This window comes from Alosa alosa, chromosome 6 (assembly GCF_017589495.1).
Source record: "Alosa alosa isolate M-15738 ecotype Scorff River chromosome 6, AALO_Geno_1.1, whole genome shotgun sequence".
NCBI classification, from domain to species: Eukaryota; Metazoa; Chordata; class Actinopteri; order Clupeiformes; family Clupeidae; genus Alosa; species Alosa alosa.
In genome coordinates, this window is record NC_063194.1 from 13,250,629 (window position 1) to 13,270,901 (window position 20,273).

General features: G+C 42.6%; 1 protein-coding gene and 1 non-coding gene across 2 annotated transcripts; one reads left to right on the forward strand and one right to left on the reverse strand.

Annotated features, from left to right (window-relative positions):
• Positions 1-204: 204 nt before the first annotated feature.
• Positions 205-276, reverse strand: trnac-gca. Its single transcript has one exon. It is a non-coding gene; the product is annotated as a tRNA-Cys (tRNA).
• Positions 277-977: 701 nt separating this feature from the next.
• Positions 978-18,595, forward strand: lasp1 (LIM and SH3 protein 1). Its single transcript, XM_048246467.1, has 7 exons — positions 978-1,240; positions 6,624-6,718; positions 8,880-8,964; positions 10,227-10,334; positions 15,551-15,638; positions 15,824-15,918; positions 16,580-18,595. The coding sequence occupies exons 1-7, from the start codon at positions 1,172-1,174 to the stop codon at positions 16,751-16,753; spliced, it is 714 nt and encodes a 237-aa protein (XP_048102424.1). The 5' UTR covers positions 978-1,171; the 3' UTR covers positions 16,754-18,595.
• Positions 18,596-20,273: the final 1,678 nt, after the last annotated feature.

The window sequence follows — 20,273 nt, forward strand, 5'->3', positions numbered from 1 at the left end:
ATATTAGAACGGTAACATAGCCTGGCTGACTTCTTTTACGGCCAATGCATGCTCGTGACTGCATGTCGCAGTAGCCAATGCTATACACCGGTTATGTGTGGTTTGTTATGACACTAGTTCTATTACATCTGAATTGTATCGCTATATCCTCACCCATGCACCTCCACGACATTTTTTGTACGACAGGACGACTGACGGTAAAACAGGGGGCACCCGGATTTGAACCGGGGACCTCTTGATCTGCAGTCAAATGCTCTACCACTGAGCTATACCCCCACTCCATTCTTTTAGTAATAATACGAAACATCATATCGTTCTCCAATACATGATTACCTAATGTAGCCTAATGACTAAATTAATATAGCCCTATTGTCATATTTGTGAAGACAGATGATTGATTGTGCTCTGCACCTCACCGAAGAGCCTCTTAGTGAGATTGCAGAAGGCCTATCTCGCTGTAGCCAGGAACAGTGGTTTCACTAAACAGTTTGCTTCGTTCGTTGGAATAATGTATTGCATCTTTATGAAGATTTGTGAAGGGGAGCAGATTGATTGACCCTTACCATTTCAGTCACAATAGGATGTCTACGGGGACCCAATTGGAACTGGGACTGCCAGAGATCTGTCATGTGAATGTTCTGACATTATATTCGCCAGCTTTCGTGAAAACATGAGCTACAATCAAATTATTTAGTGATGATGTTCAGGGGAAGAAGGCTACATGAAATTTTACACAGAAGACTGATTCTGCTGTAGCCACAACTTCCGCATTCCTGTACCAGTGAAGGCATTCCAGAAAATGCTTTCTCGACTAAGTCCCCCAAAACAGACACGGGGAATGTTTCATACACGTGCTTACCAGTAAATATCCTACTGTTATGATAATGTCATTTAGACTTCTTTACAGTTAAAATCCCTTTGGAAATGGAACGCCCCACTTGCTTCGGTCGTGCGCGCGTCACAACCCAGAGACGCGCGTGCTCGCGCTTTCCGCGTCTGAAATCCGTGCGCTGACAGCCAGCGGTGAAAGAACATCAACAGCCACCTCAAAGACCGGAAAATTAATTCATCATCCATACGTGAATCTGACGATCTTCAATTGTATTTTCTTTATATGTAAATACCAAAGGCATTCGTTTTATTCGGGATTTTGCGAACTTCGATTTCAATCATGAATCCGTTGTGTGGCAGATGTAACAAAGTCGTGTACCCCACGGAAAAAGTGAATTGTCTGGACAAGGTAAGCTACTAGCTAGCAACCAAAATACATGCTAACACTAGCAGATGTAGGCTACCTCTTGGTATAATTTATGATTTTTGGATTTTTATCATCGTGCTACAATGAACACATTCAAAGTGACACAGCAGTTCGTAATTCACCACAAAGCAAATCCTTAGTTCAAGGTAAACACGGTGAAAAGAGAGAATTGTTGGCTGGCAGACCAAGCAGGTTATTCAGGAGAGTCGCTATGGAAACTTGTGGCTACTGTGACTATCGACCGTCCATCTTGACAAACAAAATCAGTCTGTTAATTTGTTTTTGGCGTGTTCGTTTCAGGTTGCATCTTCTTCTTTATATAGCTAGCGATACCTGTGTTATGACACAGCGAGGGAAAGTGTGTGTGGCCTGGGCTGCGCTTGAACATGGCGTGGTAGAGATCTGACGTGTCAGAGTCGCATACAATGGGTGGATTCAAAGCAAACCTAATCGTGGCTCTTTCCTCGGGGCAGCTAAATTGGTCTGTGAAGTGTGAACTGAAATAGAGGTTAAAACATTGTACGCACAATCTTACTGGGTACTCGGAGGAGAGGCACTAACCAGTGGCCATCAGTGGTTCAGCTAAGCCAAAATCCAAACAGGCTAGCCACAAAAGCGCTGTATACATTTCGACAGATGTTGATCACGTAGGCCAAGTCAGCAAGGTGATTGCAAAGCGAAATTATCCTTAGCCCATTCGTGCGTAAGCCAAGAATAATGGCCTCAGTTGACCAGAGACTGCCAACCATTTGACTATGGTGAACTGTTAACCATCTCTTTATCACGCTCACTGGTGAACTTTCTGTCTTTCCTGCTTGTTTAGTATCTGGCACCTTCCACCTAAATATCCTGAGGCATAAGTGTCTAGCCAGATAAGTTTTAAGCACAGTGCTAGCTAGCTAATGCGACCTATTCTGCATAAAAACTAACATGTAGGCTACCTACCAACAATATCGGAACGTGTCCGAATTCGGCTCTATTTGAGGTTCCCAACAGCACAATGACATTCAATTGAGTCACCTGTTCGCCGGTGGGATATTAGCCGTCGATGGGGTATAAGTTGTTGATGTTTGCCTGAGAAATGACACATGGAGTTGTGATGCCGCTTACTGATGTAAACATCCGTCGTTCCTTTACAGCATGCCCACTGACTGTCAAGCAAGCGTGATGTGAAATGTTTTGGAATGTCATAGAATGTTGAGATGGGTTAAGCTCCCCCAGTCTGTAGCAGGGTGGGGTCTGCTAAATGTTATTATGTTTGTTCTTGAATGTGTGGATCTGTACAACAGGGGGGAGAGCTGCCCATCTCAAGCGATAATGCGTTTTATGGCCCTTAAGAGCGCGTTAAGGAAATCGATGACCCAGAGACTGCGTGGCTGAGACTGAGAGACCTTATCAGAAAACAATAAAGCCAGCCCGACAGAATCCACCCCAATCTTTTGTGCAATGTCGGTTTGACGTGTATAAAGCCTGTAATGTCTGGATCTTGTTACATATGGGTCACCTTATAGGTAATGATGTAACTGAAAGGGATTCAGTGTTAGTGACTGATTTGTTAGTTTTTCATTTTGGAGAAGAGGGTGATGTGTGTGTGTGTGTGTGTGTGTGTGTGTGTGTGTGTGTGGAGAACGCCCATTTTAAACAAACCTCACAGCTGAGGTGTGCCAAGCTGTGTGTGCACTCAAGCAAACACACACCCAGTGGCCAGAGGCAGGCTCACTACTCATACAGAGGCCCACACAGCACAGAGGTTAGCTTAGGCATACACACACACACACACACACACACACATACCACACTCACCCTGAGAGCTGAGGATGCACACATCTGGACACATTATATATAGAGGTTGGGAGAAAGAGACACTAAACAATAAGGAATAGAGTGGAATTGAAGGAATGTAGAGTGATTAAAGAAGAGGTATAGAAAAGTAGAGCTAGTAACTGGATAGGAATTGCAGAAAGGCAGGGTGGAGGAATGATGGAGGGATGTTGAAAAGGACAGATGAAGGGGAAGCAGAGAGCAGCATTAGAAGAGTGGATCTAATGATGAAAGGGAAGTGGGCCTGGCATCATTCTTTCATTCCACCTCAGTGCTCCTGTCCCTTGTCTGTCAGGCAAACAGGGCTGACAAGAAGATGCAGACACACACACACACACACACACACACACACACACACACACTCAGTGAACAGTTAGGGCACCACTCACTGCAGGACAAACCCAGCTATGGTGGGTGATGGACAGCAAGACTGGTGAACTGGACACATGTGGTCTTATGGCCTGCCTAGTAAAGCTGCTTTGTTAGCGTTAAAGTGTGTGTGTGTGTGTGTGTGTGTGTCTGTGTGTGTGTGTCTGTGTGTGTGTGTCTGTGTGTGTGTGTGTGTGTGTATGTGAGTGTGTGTGTGTGTGTGTGTGCATATATTCCTGCATTAGGTGAAGTCAGAGTAGAGGTAGACATGTCGTAGCTAGACTCAGGCTGTGCTTAGAGGATTTGCGCCCAAACTCACTCTGCACGGCGTGAACATTGGTGGTTCCCTACGGGCGACTCTCTTCCACTCCCACATTTGGTTAATGATTCCCTCATACATGGATCCAATGGTCTCTAATAACATTGCAGCTGATTTGCACACGTACCAGAGACACACCCACTGTCAGTGGTGAGTGAGTTTAGCCTTTATTATGTCTCTGTTTATTCAGACATAACCCCTATCTATTTGTAATGCTTTGGGATAAGCACACACTCAAACCTTCACACAGTGATGCACAGAATTGTGTGCACACATACACACATGCATGCATACACATCTTTGCATGTATGAAAGCACAATCATTATGTATTTTGAGTGTGTAGATCAACATCTACGCGTGCTTCAGTATAGGCATGGAAGACTTGTGGTAGCAGCCATATTTAGCTATGTCTCTGGAGGTCTCTTCAGCAACTCGGTGGTACTCTGTAATTTCTGGATAGAGATATGTCATTCTGAGGATCTCCTTGTTTTATCACAGTATACCGCTCCTCCTAAATCTTAACTACCGCAGGTCAGTATGGCAGAGGTCTATAGGCTGTTTCATGGGCGTAGATTTAGGGTGGGACGCTAAGGACTAGTCCTAATCAATATTTTAAGATGACAAAATTGTCCCCACCAATATTTTAGCGAACTCATTTGTGCTGCTGATTCCGACAGCCAGCACCACACTATCGGCACGATGTCAACGAAATGGTAAGTTAGGGCTGTCTGCCAATACATAGCCTATTCCATAAAAGGCCAGAGTAAAACATTGTGATATTCCCTTTGCCCTTCAGCATACATGTTTGCCCCTTTTTGTGGTTTGTAGATCAGCTATGCCACCCAAAAAATAATGAAGCTTTTTTTTCATTATTCAGTCTAGGCAAAATAACTAGCCATACAAACTGGCAACTGGTGACCAGGCTTTCAAATGCGGATTTTACTGTGTAAAATAACATTAGCTGTTAGGATATTACCCAGGATATTGTCACAGCTAAACCTAGCTTCTGTAATCTTCCAACCAAAGTTAGTAGTCATGTTGAATAGGCTAAGGGTGTGCCGCACGGACAGTCGCATATAGGCACAGAATAGAAGTCACCATCACTGACTGTTAGGCTAATAGGCCTTTATCATGGCAGCCAAAGTAGGAAGTGAACAGTCCTGTTCCTGTGTAAGCACAGGTGTTTAATTATGGTTATGGTTATGGTTATGGTTATGGATTTAGCAGACGCCTTTGTCCAAAATTAAGTGTCAGATTCGGCCACAGTTACTTCAACCAGAGGCCTCGTTAATGTTTTTAGGAACACCAGTGGTTTGCCTGCCAACAGGAAATTGAACAGCCCTACTTCAGCTGCCCGTGGGCTGCCGTGATATAGGCCTATTGGGCTACCAATCTTGCAGTCGCAATAAACAATGGATCCGAGACATTTTCCTGTTCCTATATTCTGTTTATGTAAGCTAATGTATTTGTGAATGTAGCCTGCACAATGCAAAGAAATAAAAGATAAACTGTTGCGTTTCCATACTCATAGAAATGAACATTGCGAGACACTTATCTCTTCTATGATCTCATTCCAGAAAAAAATTATTTGACTTGTTAGTTTTTTGAACATTTATTTTATCTAATGACATTGCAAACATGATTAATTGAATCCACATATCCTTGCACTTGCAAAACTATTTTTTCACTAGCCTAAAACCGTGGAGACTGAAAGCTAATTATGCTTCATCGTTCCTCTTAAAGTGACAAGCACTCAATTAGATTTACACACCACAAGTGATGATGTTAAAGACAAGTGTAGCCTAATCATTTAAATATCAATATGATTTATTCAAATGACTAAATATGTTTAGCTATTAGTAATCATGCAGATCATAAAATACTATAAATAATTAACAATATAAGTTTATAGTTTATATGAATTCCAAAATAGCCTATGACAACCATCACTTTCTATGTGTGTGTGTGTGGAGGGTCAATCAAATTCTATGATTGCCACTGATGTGAATGATCTCACAAATCACACAAACCAAATAAAATTGAAAAAAAAAATCGCAATAGCATCGAAATCGAGATTCTTCACTTGCTATTGGTATTGAAACAATAATGTTGGTATTGTGACAACAGGAGTTGTGAATGTGTCCCCAGCAAAGCTGAGACCAAACTTACGCCCTTGGGCTGTTTACTGCACTGCTCTGGCCCTTTAGCTTCAGTGATCAGTTTAACTGTAGAGGCGACGCTCCCTGAAACTCTGGCGAAAGATCACTGGCACACGTTCACAAGTTGAAGCCATGTTCCCTTGTACAGCGGAACAGATGCATTCTCCTTTTCTCATGTTGGCACACGTATAAAACAAAAATATCAGAAGTAGCTTGTTATTGTTAACCTTGAAGACAAACAAAGGGTTTTGGGGCTGGAATGTAGGGTAGCGGGTCAGGTCGGTACAGTGGAGTGTGTCTCTGTGAGTCAATGTTGACTCTGGAGATAAAGGATCAAAGTCCCCTCCTATTTGGCGCATAGTTTCCCTACAAGCTGAAAGATAAGTTCTCGAAGGCAAAAGGGCGGCATGCATTGTAGACACACTCACACTGGTTAATACACACACACACACACACACACACGCACACACACACACACACACACACACACACACACACACAAATGTTGGTGGGAATGACTTTGCAGTCAAATTCATTATTCATATTGAGTCTGGAAAAAGTGGTGTGTGTGTCTGTCATTAAATGGCCTTCCACACTGCTTCATATACTGGTGTGTGTGTGTGTGTATGTATGTGTAATGCACTGTTGTGATGAAAAAGGTCACTGACATCAGACATCTCTCTCTCTCTTTTTCAGTACTGGCATAAAGGATGCTTCAGTTGCGAGATCTGCAAAATGACTCTCAACATGAAGAACTACAAAGGCTTTGAAAAGAAACCCTACTGTAATGCGTAAGTGCCTCTCCTCGTTTAGAGAACGAAAGGACATAACTCCGTCTGTGCCACTGCTCTTCCTCTCTTCCTCTCTGTCTCTCTCCCTGCCTCTTTAATGTAATGGTGCAAACTGTTAAATGTGTTTTAGTGGTGTAATTGGGTGAGGAAAGTTAGACAGTAATTTAATAAAGGAGTCGTAAATCTCTTTCTCTCTCTCTCTCTGTCTGTCTCTCACTCTCTTGTTTCATTCTTAATACTTGCGTTCTTTTTGTTTCCCCCATGTTTTTTTGGTTTCTCCCAAGCACCCTGTAGCCTATGGCTTATTGAAAGCTACGTTGTGTGGGATTCTCACAGTCACACGCATGCGTCCACACAAGCACACTCTTACTCGAACAATCCTAGTCCTTAGAGGAAGGTCAAGTGAGGAGGGAAATTCCATGAGTTTTTCTGCGATGACACAAAAGGCGGCACCGTCTCTCCCACACACACACACACGGACATTTACTCTGGAATCTCCCTCAACTTCCAGTTCCTGTGATCCATTGTCGGCATTTCCAAGCACGTGCCTATTCAAACTACTTTGTGCCCACGGGTCCACATGGAGACCCTAGCTAGCTGTACCACACCCCTACTCTCACAACCTGTCATTATTTACGTAGTCATCCTGTGGAGGGGCACTCTGAACTATCCCTCTGGGAGGCTGCTGCACAAAAGGTTGCACTTTGTTCCCCTAGGTGCTGTTTAGAGCCGAGGACTATACCTATTATGAAGAAGTGCACATGTGTTTCGACTCCAATTAAGGTCTAATGAGGCCTTGTTTTGAATTAGAAAGGCAAGAGTCCTGCCATATTGTTCAGTCATGTGGACGCAGATTGCACCCTCTCTCCCGTTTCAAAGCCTGGTGGAACATATGCTGCCCCTGAATGTTCTGCCATGTCTTAGAATTGAGTTGTTGGAGTCCTAAGTGGGTTACTGTGATTTGGAAGAGGATATTGAGGTCTCTTGGTGCCCACAGGCATGCTGGGGGATGTAGTGCCGCTGACGATTTTAGATTGAGCTCATTGTGTTGCTGCTCCTGAAGAAGGGGGTTAGCGTGTGCATTGACATCACACACACACACACACACTTGACTGAAAATATAATTATTTGGCTTCAGATGAAAAATGTGATACTGGGACTTGGGACTAATAAGGTGGTGTGTGTGTGTGTGTGTGTGAGAGAGAGAGTGAGAGAAAGTGAAAAAGAGTATCCAAAAGCATTAAGATGGCATCTAGATTCTTGCACCTTGCACAAAGCGTTGCTTCTTCCAGCAGCGCTTTTTAAGAAAGGCTGTGTAACCCCCCCCCCCAAATGTGAAGTGTTGTTAAAATGAACACTCCATTGAAGTCTCAATTAGTAATATAAAAACTTGGTAGCTAGAAAGTCACTTGGAGCATCAGTAATTATGCAGATTAATGTATATTTATTAATCACAACTTTGATATCTCTCACCATTTTAACTATTGCCAATAACTCTCCACCCCACGTAACATACTGTAACAACACTTAATATGTTAAAAATATTTTTCCTGTTCACACTTACTAAGGATTTGAGCATCTATATAGTTCCAGTTGAATTTGTTGCTGCAGAGTTTGGCACATGAGAAAATTGTGTTGGATATTAGAAGATGTTAGCAAGCTGGGTAGGTAGTACACCATGCAGCTTAGCTGAGTCACCTGTACCTTTCCATTGTAAAAGCCAAGGACTGTAGGCATAGCAAATGAAACATGGATGTCTATTTTAAAGTGTAAGCTTAGAGCACCTTCTGGCTTAGTGCTACTCTTCCTCGGTGTGATGGTGTTCTTGATGTATTCGATGAGACTCAGAGAGTGTTGTCAAAGTGTTGTTTCCATCTGTATGGGTGGAGCAGTGTCTATTTACAGCCCTGTCTGGTCTGCTGCTCAGATGGAACTGCTGGGATGGTCTTCACTTCTCTGTGTGTGTGTGTGTGTGTGTGTGTGTGTGTGTGTGTGTGTGTGTGTGTGTGTGTGTGTGTGTGTGTGTGTGTGTGTGTGTGTGTGTGTGTGTGTGTGTGTGTGTGTGTGTGTGTGTGTGTGTGTGTGTGTGTGTGTGTGTGTGTGTGTGTGTGTGTGTGTGTGTGTGTGGTTTTCTAACTACTTTTTGTTGTTGTTTTTAAAGACACTATCCCAAGACGTCATTCACCAGTGTTGCTGATACTCCTGAGAACCTTCGTCTGAAGCAACAAAGCAAAATGCAGAGTCAGGTAAAGTATATGCACATGCGCACACACACAGTTGGCATGCCCTATCTATTGCCACAGACGGAAACGTGTACTTTTGTGTTTATAAACACTCCTCTTTGCTGACGCAAGGTGATCCCAGTCTGACCCCTCTACACCTCCTCCTCGTACCGTCACACATTCCTTCGCTCCCTCCATGCAGCGGGAAAGCATCCCTCCCTTTCATCCGGGGAACTCTCTTTGTTTACATTCCTTCAATTCTTTCGGTCCTGGATTGCTGTTTTATCTCTCATTGGCTCTCCCACACCTCTATCTATGCAGTGGCCTTCCCGTCCTTCCTCTCAGTCTGCATTCCTCTCTCTCTCTCTCTCTCTCTCTCTTGGACATGCCCTCTCTCCATCTCCTTCTTTCTCTCTCTCCCTCCTTCTCCACCCACCTCCTGTCCTGTCCCCTGTCCTGCCTCACCCTCTCCCCCTCTCTCTCTCTCTCTCTCTCTCTTTCTCTCTCTCTCCCTCTCTCTTTCATTTCCATGAAAACAGCAACAGTTCAGGGTTAGTAACGGACTCCTGTCACTAGAAACACATAGATCCAATAAATACTCCTGGGCAGACACACAGTAACACGCGCATGCTTACGCACACATACATAGGCGTACACAGACTTGCGAACCTTGAGGGGACATGAGAAGGTCTGAACAGAGTGGACAAATGAATCGTGATTTCTTTTCACAGTCATTTGTTCAGGCCTTATTTATTCACTTGGGTTAAAGGATAAACACCCCTTGCACCAAAAACAACATCTGTGCCTCATACCAGTATAAGCCTTCCATATACACACACTCTTACACACAAAGACAGTGCGCTTTAGCATGAGCAAAACATGTGTGTGTGTGTGTGTGTGTGTGTGTGTGTGTGTGTGTTGGGTGGTGAGAGTATGGATTAAGAGAAGTTGACCGAGCAGTCCAGACTGATGATGATTAACTCGTGGTAATCCAGCTTTGAGGGGGCGTGAAACGAGTGTGTGTGTGTGTGTGTGTGTGTGTGTGTGTGTGTGTGTGTTTCGAAGAGTGCGTAACAAGGTCAGCTGTGTGTCAACTGGATTTCAGTGGTTATGAATGATACTGATTACACCTAGATCTACCATGACTAGTGGTGGACTCAAGGGTCACTTCTGCTTGTTTTCCCTCACATCTCGGGGGGGGGGGTGAGTGGGTATCCCCTCTCAGCCTCATCCTCATTTGGCAGTAATATGCAGACTGTTGAGTTTGTTGATATTTCTGCCCATAGGTGCTGTACAAAGAGGAGTTTGAGAAGAGCAAAGGGAAGGGCTTCAGTGTTGTGACTGACACGCCAGAAATGCAGAGACTCAAGAAAACACAGGACCAGATCAGCAACGTAAGTCGCGCACACACACACACACACACACACACACACACACACACACACACACACACACACACACACACACACTTTATTGATATGAGATCAGTGGCCTTTTAGTGGCCAACTCGATTCTTCAAAAGTGGGAGAGGAGGTAATTAATTGGGACAACATTGACATTTAGATATGTATAGTCATGGAGGGGGAGTGAGTGAGGATGGGGAGTCACTGGGAGTCACGTAGGGTTCATATGAGAAAGAGGCTAGAAATCTCTCATCCTCCATGCTGTGTCAGTTGTTCGGTGGTTTCTCTTACTCACACTCACACACACTCACTCACACACACACACACACACACACACTATGCCGTGTGTGTATGTATGTATGGATATCAGGGTTGTGCACAATTCGAATTGCAATTAGATAGATAGATAGATAATAACCTGCATACTAGGGCTGTCACTTTTGTGAAAAAATCCTGTTCGATTCTTGAGACATAATTGTTAATTTAATCGATTGTAAAATCGATTTTTCATGTCTAAAGACGTTTCAATTTTCAACACCAAATATAGGACAATCCACGAACAACTAACAGGCATTAGGACGAACGAAGGGGCGCTTTGAAGACGACAATGGCGTGAAGTTTCGCGCACAATGACAAACAGGAGTGCAACATTCTCGAAAAACAATAAGCAGAGTGGACTGCCATAACATCAGTGAAAAACATTACTGCAGGCTTCAACGTGGCTGCGTTTACAATTAGAAATGTCAAACAAATTTCGCCTCGTTAGAACTCACGACTGCACAGTTTGCATACCGCTTTGTCCTTCTCCATAGTCTGATATACCCAAACCCGGCGCTTCCATATCGAACTCCTCAAGTTATTAGGGCCTATCACTCGTATCTCTCATGTCGCACAGGTTGATCGTGTTGTCCTCAATTGGCCTGGCAAAACACCAGCAGCACAGCAGCCGATTGAAAAAGCTGTTTCTGGTGCGTAAAATTGGTGGGAATTTTCTTTTTAGCTTTCGCAAAGCTTACTGCACTTCGGAATTCTTTGTTATTTTTCTGCTTGTTCCTGAGTTTTGTTACATCTATCTTTTTCATTTGTTTAATTCGTTTAAAATTAATAGTGTACATATTTGGTTAAAATCAATTCCCTATTTTAGTTTTTCGAAACTTGTGTTGGTTGGTCCAATCGATTTTCGAACGTAAAGTGACAGCCCTACTGCATACACATAAGCCTGCTAGACCAATGTAATCACTGGACACAGGCAGATTAATGGTTGTCTCCTTTTTCCACAATCTTCAGATGCAATATGACTCCATACAAATTCATGTACATGAGGTTGTGGACAAGAGAAGACCAGTTTGAATTTGTGCAGCTATGTTTATATTAAAGTGCTTCATCATTTCTGACTTTGGGTTAAGGTTAAAGTAGAGCCAGCAACCTTGTTTGTATTTCTTAAACTTGTGTTTGTTCCCATATTGCAGTGCGTCAGATATGTGGTTGGTAAGCAGTGAGCCTAGCCTGAGCATGGTGTGAGTTAGCATGTTTCCCCACACTTGGTTGGTAGCATTCAGTACTAACAGACTCAGAAATCTTGACAAAAAGCGTGTGTGTGTGTGTGTGAAGAGAGAGAAGCATTAAACATGAGTGCTTAGAGTTGCATTTTAAACCTTATTCCTTGATCCAAAAAAATAGTAGTAATTCACTAAACCAACAAAACTTGTGTGTAATACAATTGTGTGGATCTAACAAAATACTGAAATCTAACAAAACACTGATTATCAAACCGTTTAACCTGCTGCAATCTAATTTCTAGAGGCATAAAAGAGGTTTGTGCTAAATTCTTCTTGGAAAATGAGTTTGGAGTTCTTTACTGAAAAGTGCTCAGTATGCAAGATATGCTGAGTTCACATATGAGACCATGTTTGTACATGCCCATGTTCATTCCAGTTCTCTTAGATAACCTATCTGACTGTGTGTGTCACTTTTCTGACTGTTTTTCTTCGTCTGACTTTAGGTCTTGCTGCAAGTCTGTTCCTCACGATTCTTTCCTTTTGTCTTTTTTGGCCTTTTTCTTGTCTTTTTCGCTCACATCTTGAAATGATTTAAGTTATTGGCCAGGATGGACTTAATGTGGCTCCTGTGTGATTTGACCCTAGGAAGGCTTTTCCTTTTCAGATGGGTTAAGGCACACACACACACACACCACACGCATGCTCGCACACACACACACACACACACACACAAACACACACACACACAAACAAAGCTCTTCCTGCTCTAGAATTGTAACTCAAAGTGATGTACCTGCATCACTGTTTGATCTCTGGGATTGCATCACCCATGGCCTCTCTGTAGACAGGGGCATGGTTGCCTAGCTAATGCAGATGTCCTGGACTTCCTGTTGCTATGTCATTCCCTGTTAGTTTTTAGATAGTATCTAGCTATACTGTCAGATAGCCTGCCCACGTGGTGTCATGGTCAGACAGTCTGGGGCGTGCAGCCAAACAAGCCAGAAACCCTGGTGCAATCCCGTCTGACTATTCTCCATGTCCATTACAATAGTAGTGTATACTCACTTCCAGAAATGTGAATAATTTTAATGATGGTACCAAAAAACAGACATTTGGCATCTGCTGACATTTGGCATCTAGTGATAAACCGTTTACTTGCAATCAGCTTGTTGGAGTGGCACACACATTTTTAAATAACGTCACACATCAGCTGAGCTTTGTTATTGGCTTCTCTTGGTGTCTATCATCACGCCTCCTCCATTCAAAGCGTTCCACCCATGGCTATGTTTAGATAAAATGTGGGCCGATTCTGGCTTGCAAGCCCTGTCAGTTTTAGACAACGCCCCTGTAAGAGTGACACAGTGGTGTCATCTGCTGGATACAAGAGGTACTGCAAGAAACACTTACCCAGTCTCCTGATCTTACAAGAACTGGGTTGAATTTAAAATTGACAAAACATTGCAAAGCGTATGATTCAACATAAACAGTGGTGGGTTGAACACTGTTGTTTGCGCAAGGGTGCTAAGAGTTGCTTTCTTATCAAAAACGATCCCGAGCCTGATAAAATCTACGTAAATATAAGTTTCCTTTTCACTTTTCAGTCTCATCTTTCATCTGTAAATGACTAAATAGATATGCTGTGCTCCCTGCCTTTTTAATATGGCGGGTTTTGTATACACATCAATGTTTATCAGATAGCATCTCTGATACACCAAAACTATATTCACCACCTTGCAAAGTGGGTTTGTCTCTCTGATAATGACATTACTGGCAGAGATTTTTATGTCAGTCTAGGGGATCATGTATCTGTAAAACATGATTTGCCCTTCGGTGTGGTCCAAGGGAGCTGTCTTGGTCCTCTGCTTTTCTCCCTATATGCTTCCGTTAGGAAACATAAATCAGCATAATGTAAACTTCCACAGCTATGCAGACAATACCCAAATATATATTTCTGTGGAGCCAACAAACCCAGATGGCCTTTGCTCCCTTATCGCATGCTTAGCCTCCATTAATCAGTGGATGAGCAACAATTTTTAAAGCTAAATGATGATAAAACCTAGGTACTTTTGGTTGGACCAAAATCTAAGCGAGACACCGTTCTTAGTAATCTTGGGAACCTGGCACACCAGGTCAAATCAAAAGTAACAAGCCTCGGTGTCATCTTAGATACAGAGTTCAAGCCCCATATCAGTAAAGTTACCCAGACAGCTTATTTCCACCTGTGAAATATTGCCGAAGTGTGATGCAAGATGCAGTGAAATTAATCCATGCCTTTATCACTAGCATGTTAGACTACTGCAATGCACTTTTTACTAGTCTCCCAAAAAAGCATAAAGAAATTGGAACTCATACAGAACTCTACTGCTAGACTTTTAACTAAGACCAAGAAGCGGGAGCACATCACCCCTGTTTCCTATAGAATTAATTTTAAGGTTCTGTTAATTACTTACAAAGCTCTTAATGGCATAGCACTTTCATATCTCTTAGCTTTTAATATCTTATCAACCACAAAGGAACTTTAGATCTTCCTATGCTAATCTAATCTTAATTGTGCCACACAAGCAAAGCAGAGAAGCTACTTTTATCCATAATGCACCAAAGCTATGAACACCCTGCCTCTGTACATCAAACAGGCAAATTCTGTAAACATTTTTTAAAAAGACCTGAAAACATACCAGTATATGAGAGCTTTTAGTTAACACACTTTTATCTTGTAGCCTATTTCTTCACTTTATTTTACATCCTGCTTCTGCTATTTACAGTCTTCCTATTTTCAATGCATTAATTGAATTGTATGTGTTGTATCTCCTTACCATCTTGTGAATTCTCATTTTTGCTTAATTCTAATTTCTGATGTTTTATTTATTGTTTTGTTTGTTTGTATTAGTTTTTATTTATTATTGTGTTAAATGCTCCAAATATAAAGCACTTTGAGCTGCATTCTGTGTATGAAAGGTGCTATACAAATAAAGCTTATTATTATTATTATTATTACCGGTATATAAAACTACCTGAAAAGACTGTTACATAAGTACATCGTTGCACACCTTTGCAACAAAGCATCTTTTAAACATCCCCTCAACTCTTTTTTTTTTTTTTTTTTTAGTATATTTTTTGGGGCTTTTTATGCCTTTAATTTGATAGGACAGTGGAGAATGACAGGAAGCGAGTGGGAGAGAGAGTTAGGGTGGGATCCGTAAAGGACCACGGGGCGGAAATCGAACCCGGGTCACCGGCGTATGATGCAGGTGCCCCAGCCACTTGCGCCACGGCTGGGGCCTATCCCCTCAACTCTTTGTGATTTGTTTTACATTTTTGGTATTCAATTGTTACAGAAATGTAATGAAAACATTGCTGGCTTTTCTTCTACACTCCACTTTTGAAATGCACCCTTGCACACCTACGTTTGGCTTTACCATCACAAGGCATTAGATTGGTTGTGACATTGGTTTGGTTTGGCTTGGTTAATCGTCAACTTGTTTTGACCAGCACCGTAACTCTGCCCACATTTAACTCCATCTCCAAGTATTAAATACCCCCTCTAATCGCCACAAGGCCAGTCCTAATTTGCAGCAGGCCAAGTGCATCTCTTCTCACGTCATGTAACAGTTGCATAATTGTCTGTGTGTCTTAATTGCACAAATTAATTGTTTCTGATTGTGTGTGTGTGTGTGTGTGTGTCTCTCTCTATGTGTGTTTTCACTCCAGATCAAGTATCATGAAGACTTTGAGAAGAGCCGAATGGGTGGAGAGGGACCACCCCAACAACCTCCACCTCAGCAAAATACTACCTCAGGTGGGCACACACACACACACACACACATACACATACACACACGCCTCCACTCATTCTAAATATAGAGCATAAATCATCTTCAAGTAATTTGACCTTGCTAATTTGCTAATTTCCAGTCATGTAACTGAGTTGCGTGTGTGCTGTTGCTAATGGTCTGTCCCCCCTGGTCCTTGTGTGCTGTGTAGCGTACCAGCCTCCCGCAGCCACTCAGAACTACCACTACGAGCCTGAGCCCGAGCCAGTTCGTCAGGCTGCTGCTGCTCCTCCTCCCAGTGCCGGGGTAATCTCACACACACACACACATGTGTATGTGTATATATATATATATATATATACAGTTATATGCAGAATAGCAGTGTGTTTTAAAAATTGATCAAATTTGTGTTATACCTTTACAGAAAGTGAAGAAAAAGTAATGTTAGGCTGTTCAAAAAAATAGCAGTGTTTGCATTTTTCTTTACAAACTCAAACATTTACTGTGTAAACTGAAAAATGTCTTAAGATTTTGCTTTACTTTGAATCACTGCACTAATATCTAGTTGCATTACCATTATTTCTGAGAATTGCTTCACATCAACCCCCCCCCTCCCCTCTGGAAGGCAAAGAAACAAAACAAAGGATCAAACTTTTGCATTGAGAAGAATCAAATATTCAGAAAGCAAATTTAGTCATATGAAAGGCATTTCTTGTGCAACATGATTGTACACAAAATAAACACATTCTAGACGTGATTTTGATGAGATCTCCTCCTCCCGGTTGTTTGATAGAGAATTAAGCATTTGCATGAACGGGACTCTTCATTGTTTTCTGAGAACACATTACAGAATTGATTTTCAATGGATATGGGTTTTTGTGTGCAGTATGTATGGGAAGTACACTAAAACAAACACACTCTTAATCTGTCGCTGTTAATAACTGTGCGGGTGTTTTTGCGTTTGCAGAAGCGGTACCGGGCCGTATACGACTACGTGGCAGCCGACACTGACGAGGTGTCCTTCGTGGACGGCGACGTGATCATGGACGTGCAGCAGATCGACGAGGGCTGGATGTACGGCCGAGTGGAGCGCACCGGCCAGGTCGGCATGCTGCCCGCCAACTACGTGGAGGCCATCTGAGGGGGACGGAGATGGAGAGAGAGAGAGAAAGGGGGATAGAGGGGGAAAAAACAGACTGGAACGGAGGGAGAGGAAGGGAGGGCTTGTGTGTGTGTGTGTGTGTGTGTGTGTGTGTGTCTGAGCTGACCACACCACAGCCCAGTGCCATCTCATGTTAAAAGCGCTTTTGTTTTTTTGTTTAGCTTTTGTTTTCTCTCTTCATCTCGTACACAAACATAAGTTATGTGTTTGTCGAAAACGTAAACAGGCTCATCTCTGTACAGCAGAACTCTCATCGAAATCTGCATATAATCACTAAACTGTACCTTAGCACCACCCCACACCCCTTCTACCTGTGTGTCTGTGATGTCTGTCAGCACTCATGGTGTGTCTGCCCCCCTTTCCCGTCTGTCTGTATTTCTTTGTCTTTCTTTCTATTTGTCGGTCTGTCTCTCTGCCTGACTGCATCTGTCTCGATCCAGAGAGGGTGCTATCACAAGTGGCACTTAAGTCTTAATGACACACCTACACCTGTATGGATACATATGTGTACATAAACACACATATACACTCAGTACATATCTTAACTGATGCACACAGACCTGTAGGCTTCAGTCAGTAAATCAGGGGTCATCTGAATCAGCACTTCTTAAACAAACAGGACCCCACCCCAATCATTTAGCTCTAGTTGTCATGACAACGATCGCAAGCATATACTCCTTTAATTTTTATTGTTTTTCTGTTTTAGTTTTTTGTTTTCTTCAACTCATAATCAGCTGTATATTTTGTCAGTCAGGCATAGTGTAAAATCTCAATGGTAGGCAGTCAATGAAGCTTGAATTTTAGACTTGTGATCATTCCCTTTTGTCTTAATAGACAAATCTCAGAGGTTTGTCCATGGGCATCAGATATGAGAGTGGGAGAATCTCGCGTCAGGGCTAGATTTCTGGGCTTTGGAAAAAGGTGGGAACACAGCATCAGCGTTTAAGCATAATGGCTGATGCCTGTATATGCCACAGTTATGTTTTTACATCAACATCTCCAGTGCCAGCAGGACCTCTTGGATTATGGGTATTGTGGTCAAACTGGAATCTTATGTTAAAAACTCCCACTTCCATCCTAATGGTGTCACAATGGGTGTGATATGAGGAGTGCAGTGAGCATTCTGCGGTGACAACACTGTCCTTCAGGGAGTTGCACTCTGAACTGAAGTCACGGTTTCTTCAGCATGTTTGGTGAGCATGCAGTCTCTGTGATGACAAGGTAGGGAACTACAAAAAATAAAAATGCATTTATAAAAAATGAATAAGATAAAGCACATTGATGTGTGTCTCAGCTCCACTCTTGTCATTCATACACTGATCAAAATATATATGGAGGCATTTGCTGTAAATGCACCTTTTAAAATGGTTTTGGTTCCTTGTCCTGTCATCACTGAAAGTACTGCCTGTATTTCAGTCAAACAACATGCCTGTCGATATAAGAATGGCTTGCTGTTGGGGCTGCAGACTCATCTCATAACCTCATATGGCATTGGGGACTGGGTTGGTGTGGAGTGGTGTCCTTTGCCAGCCTTGGATGAGGTGGGGTGGGCAAAGACTGGCCAGGACAAAACCAGGCAAAGCACAATGTTAAGTCATTCCTTTGAACTCTCATTCTTTTTTTGTTTGTCTCATTTCTCTTCTGGGACATTGTGTGTTGTGTAAAACTATCAGTGATCAAATGCTCTTTATGACATCAGTTATCATTGTAACTTTTTCTTTTGTCATGCTGTTTCCATTCCTTGTCTCCATTGCTGTTGTAAGAGACAGTTGAAATGCCAATATGAATATCATTGAAATAAAAAGAAAAAACTTATTTGTATACCAAGAGAGGCCTGTGTCTCTAAACAAGCTTGACCCAAAATGTTTTCTGCTGGTCTCTGTTCTAGAGCAGGCCTACCATGCACGTGAAAAAAAAAAACAGCCCAGTGGATGGGAGGGAGACACTCAAAGTCCTCCTCGCATCTCCTTCCCCTCTGATTTTTCAGTGTGGTATTTACATATTGTCGAAGACAAAAAAATTTGGAGAAATATTAATATCTGGCATCGGTGTTATTGCGATGTGAGCAGAGAAAAAAAATGGTGAGTGTGTCTGTGTGCATGCACATTTGTGTGTGTGTGTGTCTGTCTGAGAATGCATGTGTGTGTGTGTAATTACAAGACCTGTGTATTATGAGAGAGGGGTGATCATTATTGTCCACTGTTGGTTAATGGTTTGAGTTTGTGAGGGACGAGGGACATATCTAGACTCAGAGGAAAGCAGTTAGAAAATAATTGCTGCTATAAATCCATACCATGAGCATTCACATAAGCCTATGTATTTTGTGCTGTAATTGCAGCAAGCTATATGGGGATGGGGGCTAGCACAATGCAAGATACCCAGTCTTCTCTTGTCATTATTGTAGTGTTACCTATCACTGTGTGTAATGGCCACTTGTCCAGAGCTACTACTGCAACATTCTCATATGAAACAACTATAGTGTATGCCACTTCTCAGATGCCTCAATAAATCCAACATTGAGCACATGTGCAGATGGATATGGGGGAGTCTTGTACCAGCCATACTACAGTTTCCTCCCGTAGCAAACATACGTTGTTTGTACACAAACATTCATTTTAGGCCTACACATAACTTCTGTTTGGAATTTGACACTGTTGCTACAGTATATTATCTGTGTAGTGAAGACAGCACAGTATTTGTGCAGCATCGGCCAAGTGTTCTGCTGTGAGGACGTCCGCTCATTCTCGCGCTGTTGGTTATGCACGTGGAATTGTACCGATTCTGCTGTCAATAAAAAAAGATATTTTTTAATCAGATGTTCTTTTTTGTCTCTATTCCAATATGTCAGACTAATGGGTGATTTTGAGGCAATGTCAAACATGGAGCTGATTGCACAACTCCTTGCACGCACCATAACGGCACGCACCCATGCCACTTCATTTGCAAAACGTTCTAGAACGGAGCGCATCTGCTGGGGAGGGGTCTCCCGCAGCTGCGAAATGTATTCCGCTCCGGTGATTCCCGATCTAGTCCGACTGTCGCCGGTGTTTGTCACGGGCCTGTCCTACAACATACCTCTGTCATACGCGGGTTATCTTCCCGGTCCATCCCGACAAACACCATGTTGGACATCTTGGTTCTGATGTTCTTCGCCATCATCGCGCTTGTTTTCCTGTCGTATATCATCTACATGCTATGATGTAGGCTAGCCTAAGACGTGACGGGTTGCCACAACATATCGCGAATGAGCCAGATCCCTGGTGTTCTTCTTGTACAAAGGTGAGGTAAATGTCTTAAAAGTGCTACAGGCCAAACCGCGCTTTGGACAATTTTGACAATTTGTTTGGTGCCAATTCTTGAAATCCTGTGTTTTGTGGTGATGTCATATCATCTACGAATTTTCTTCACATTTTGTCATTTGATGTGTGCATTTATGGATGAGAAAAAAACATAATTCGGAAAGCATGGTAAAAACTACACACTTCCTGCAGGCTCGATA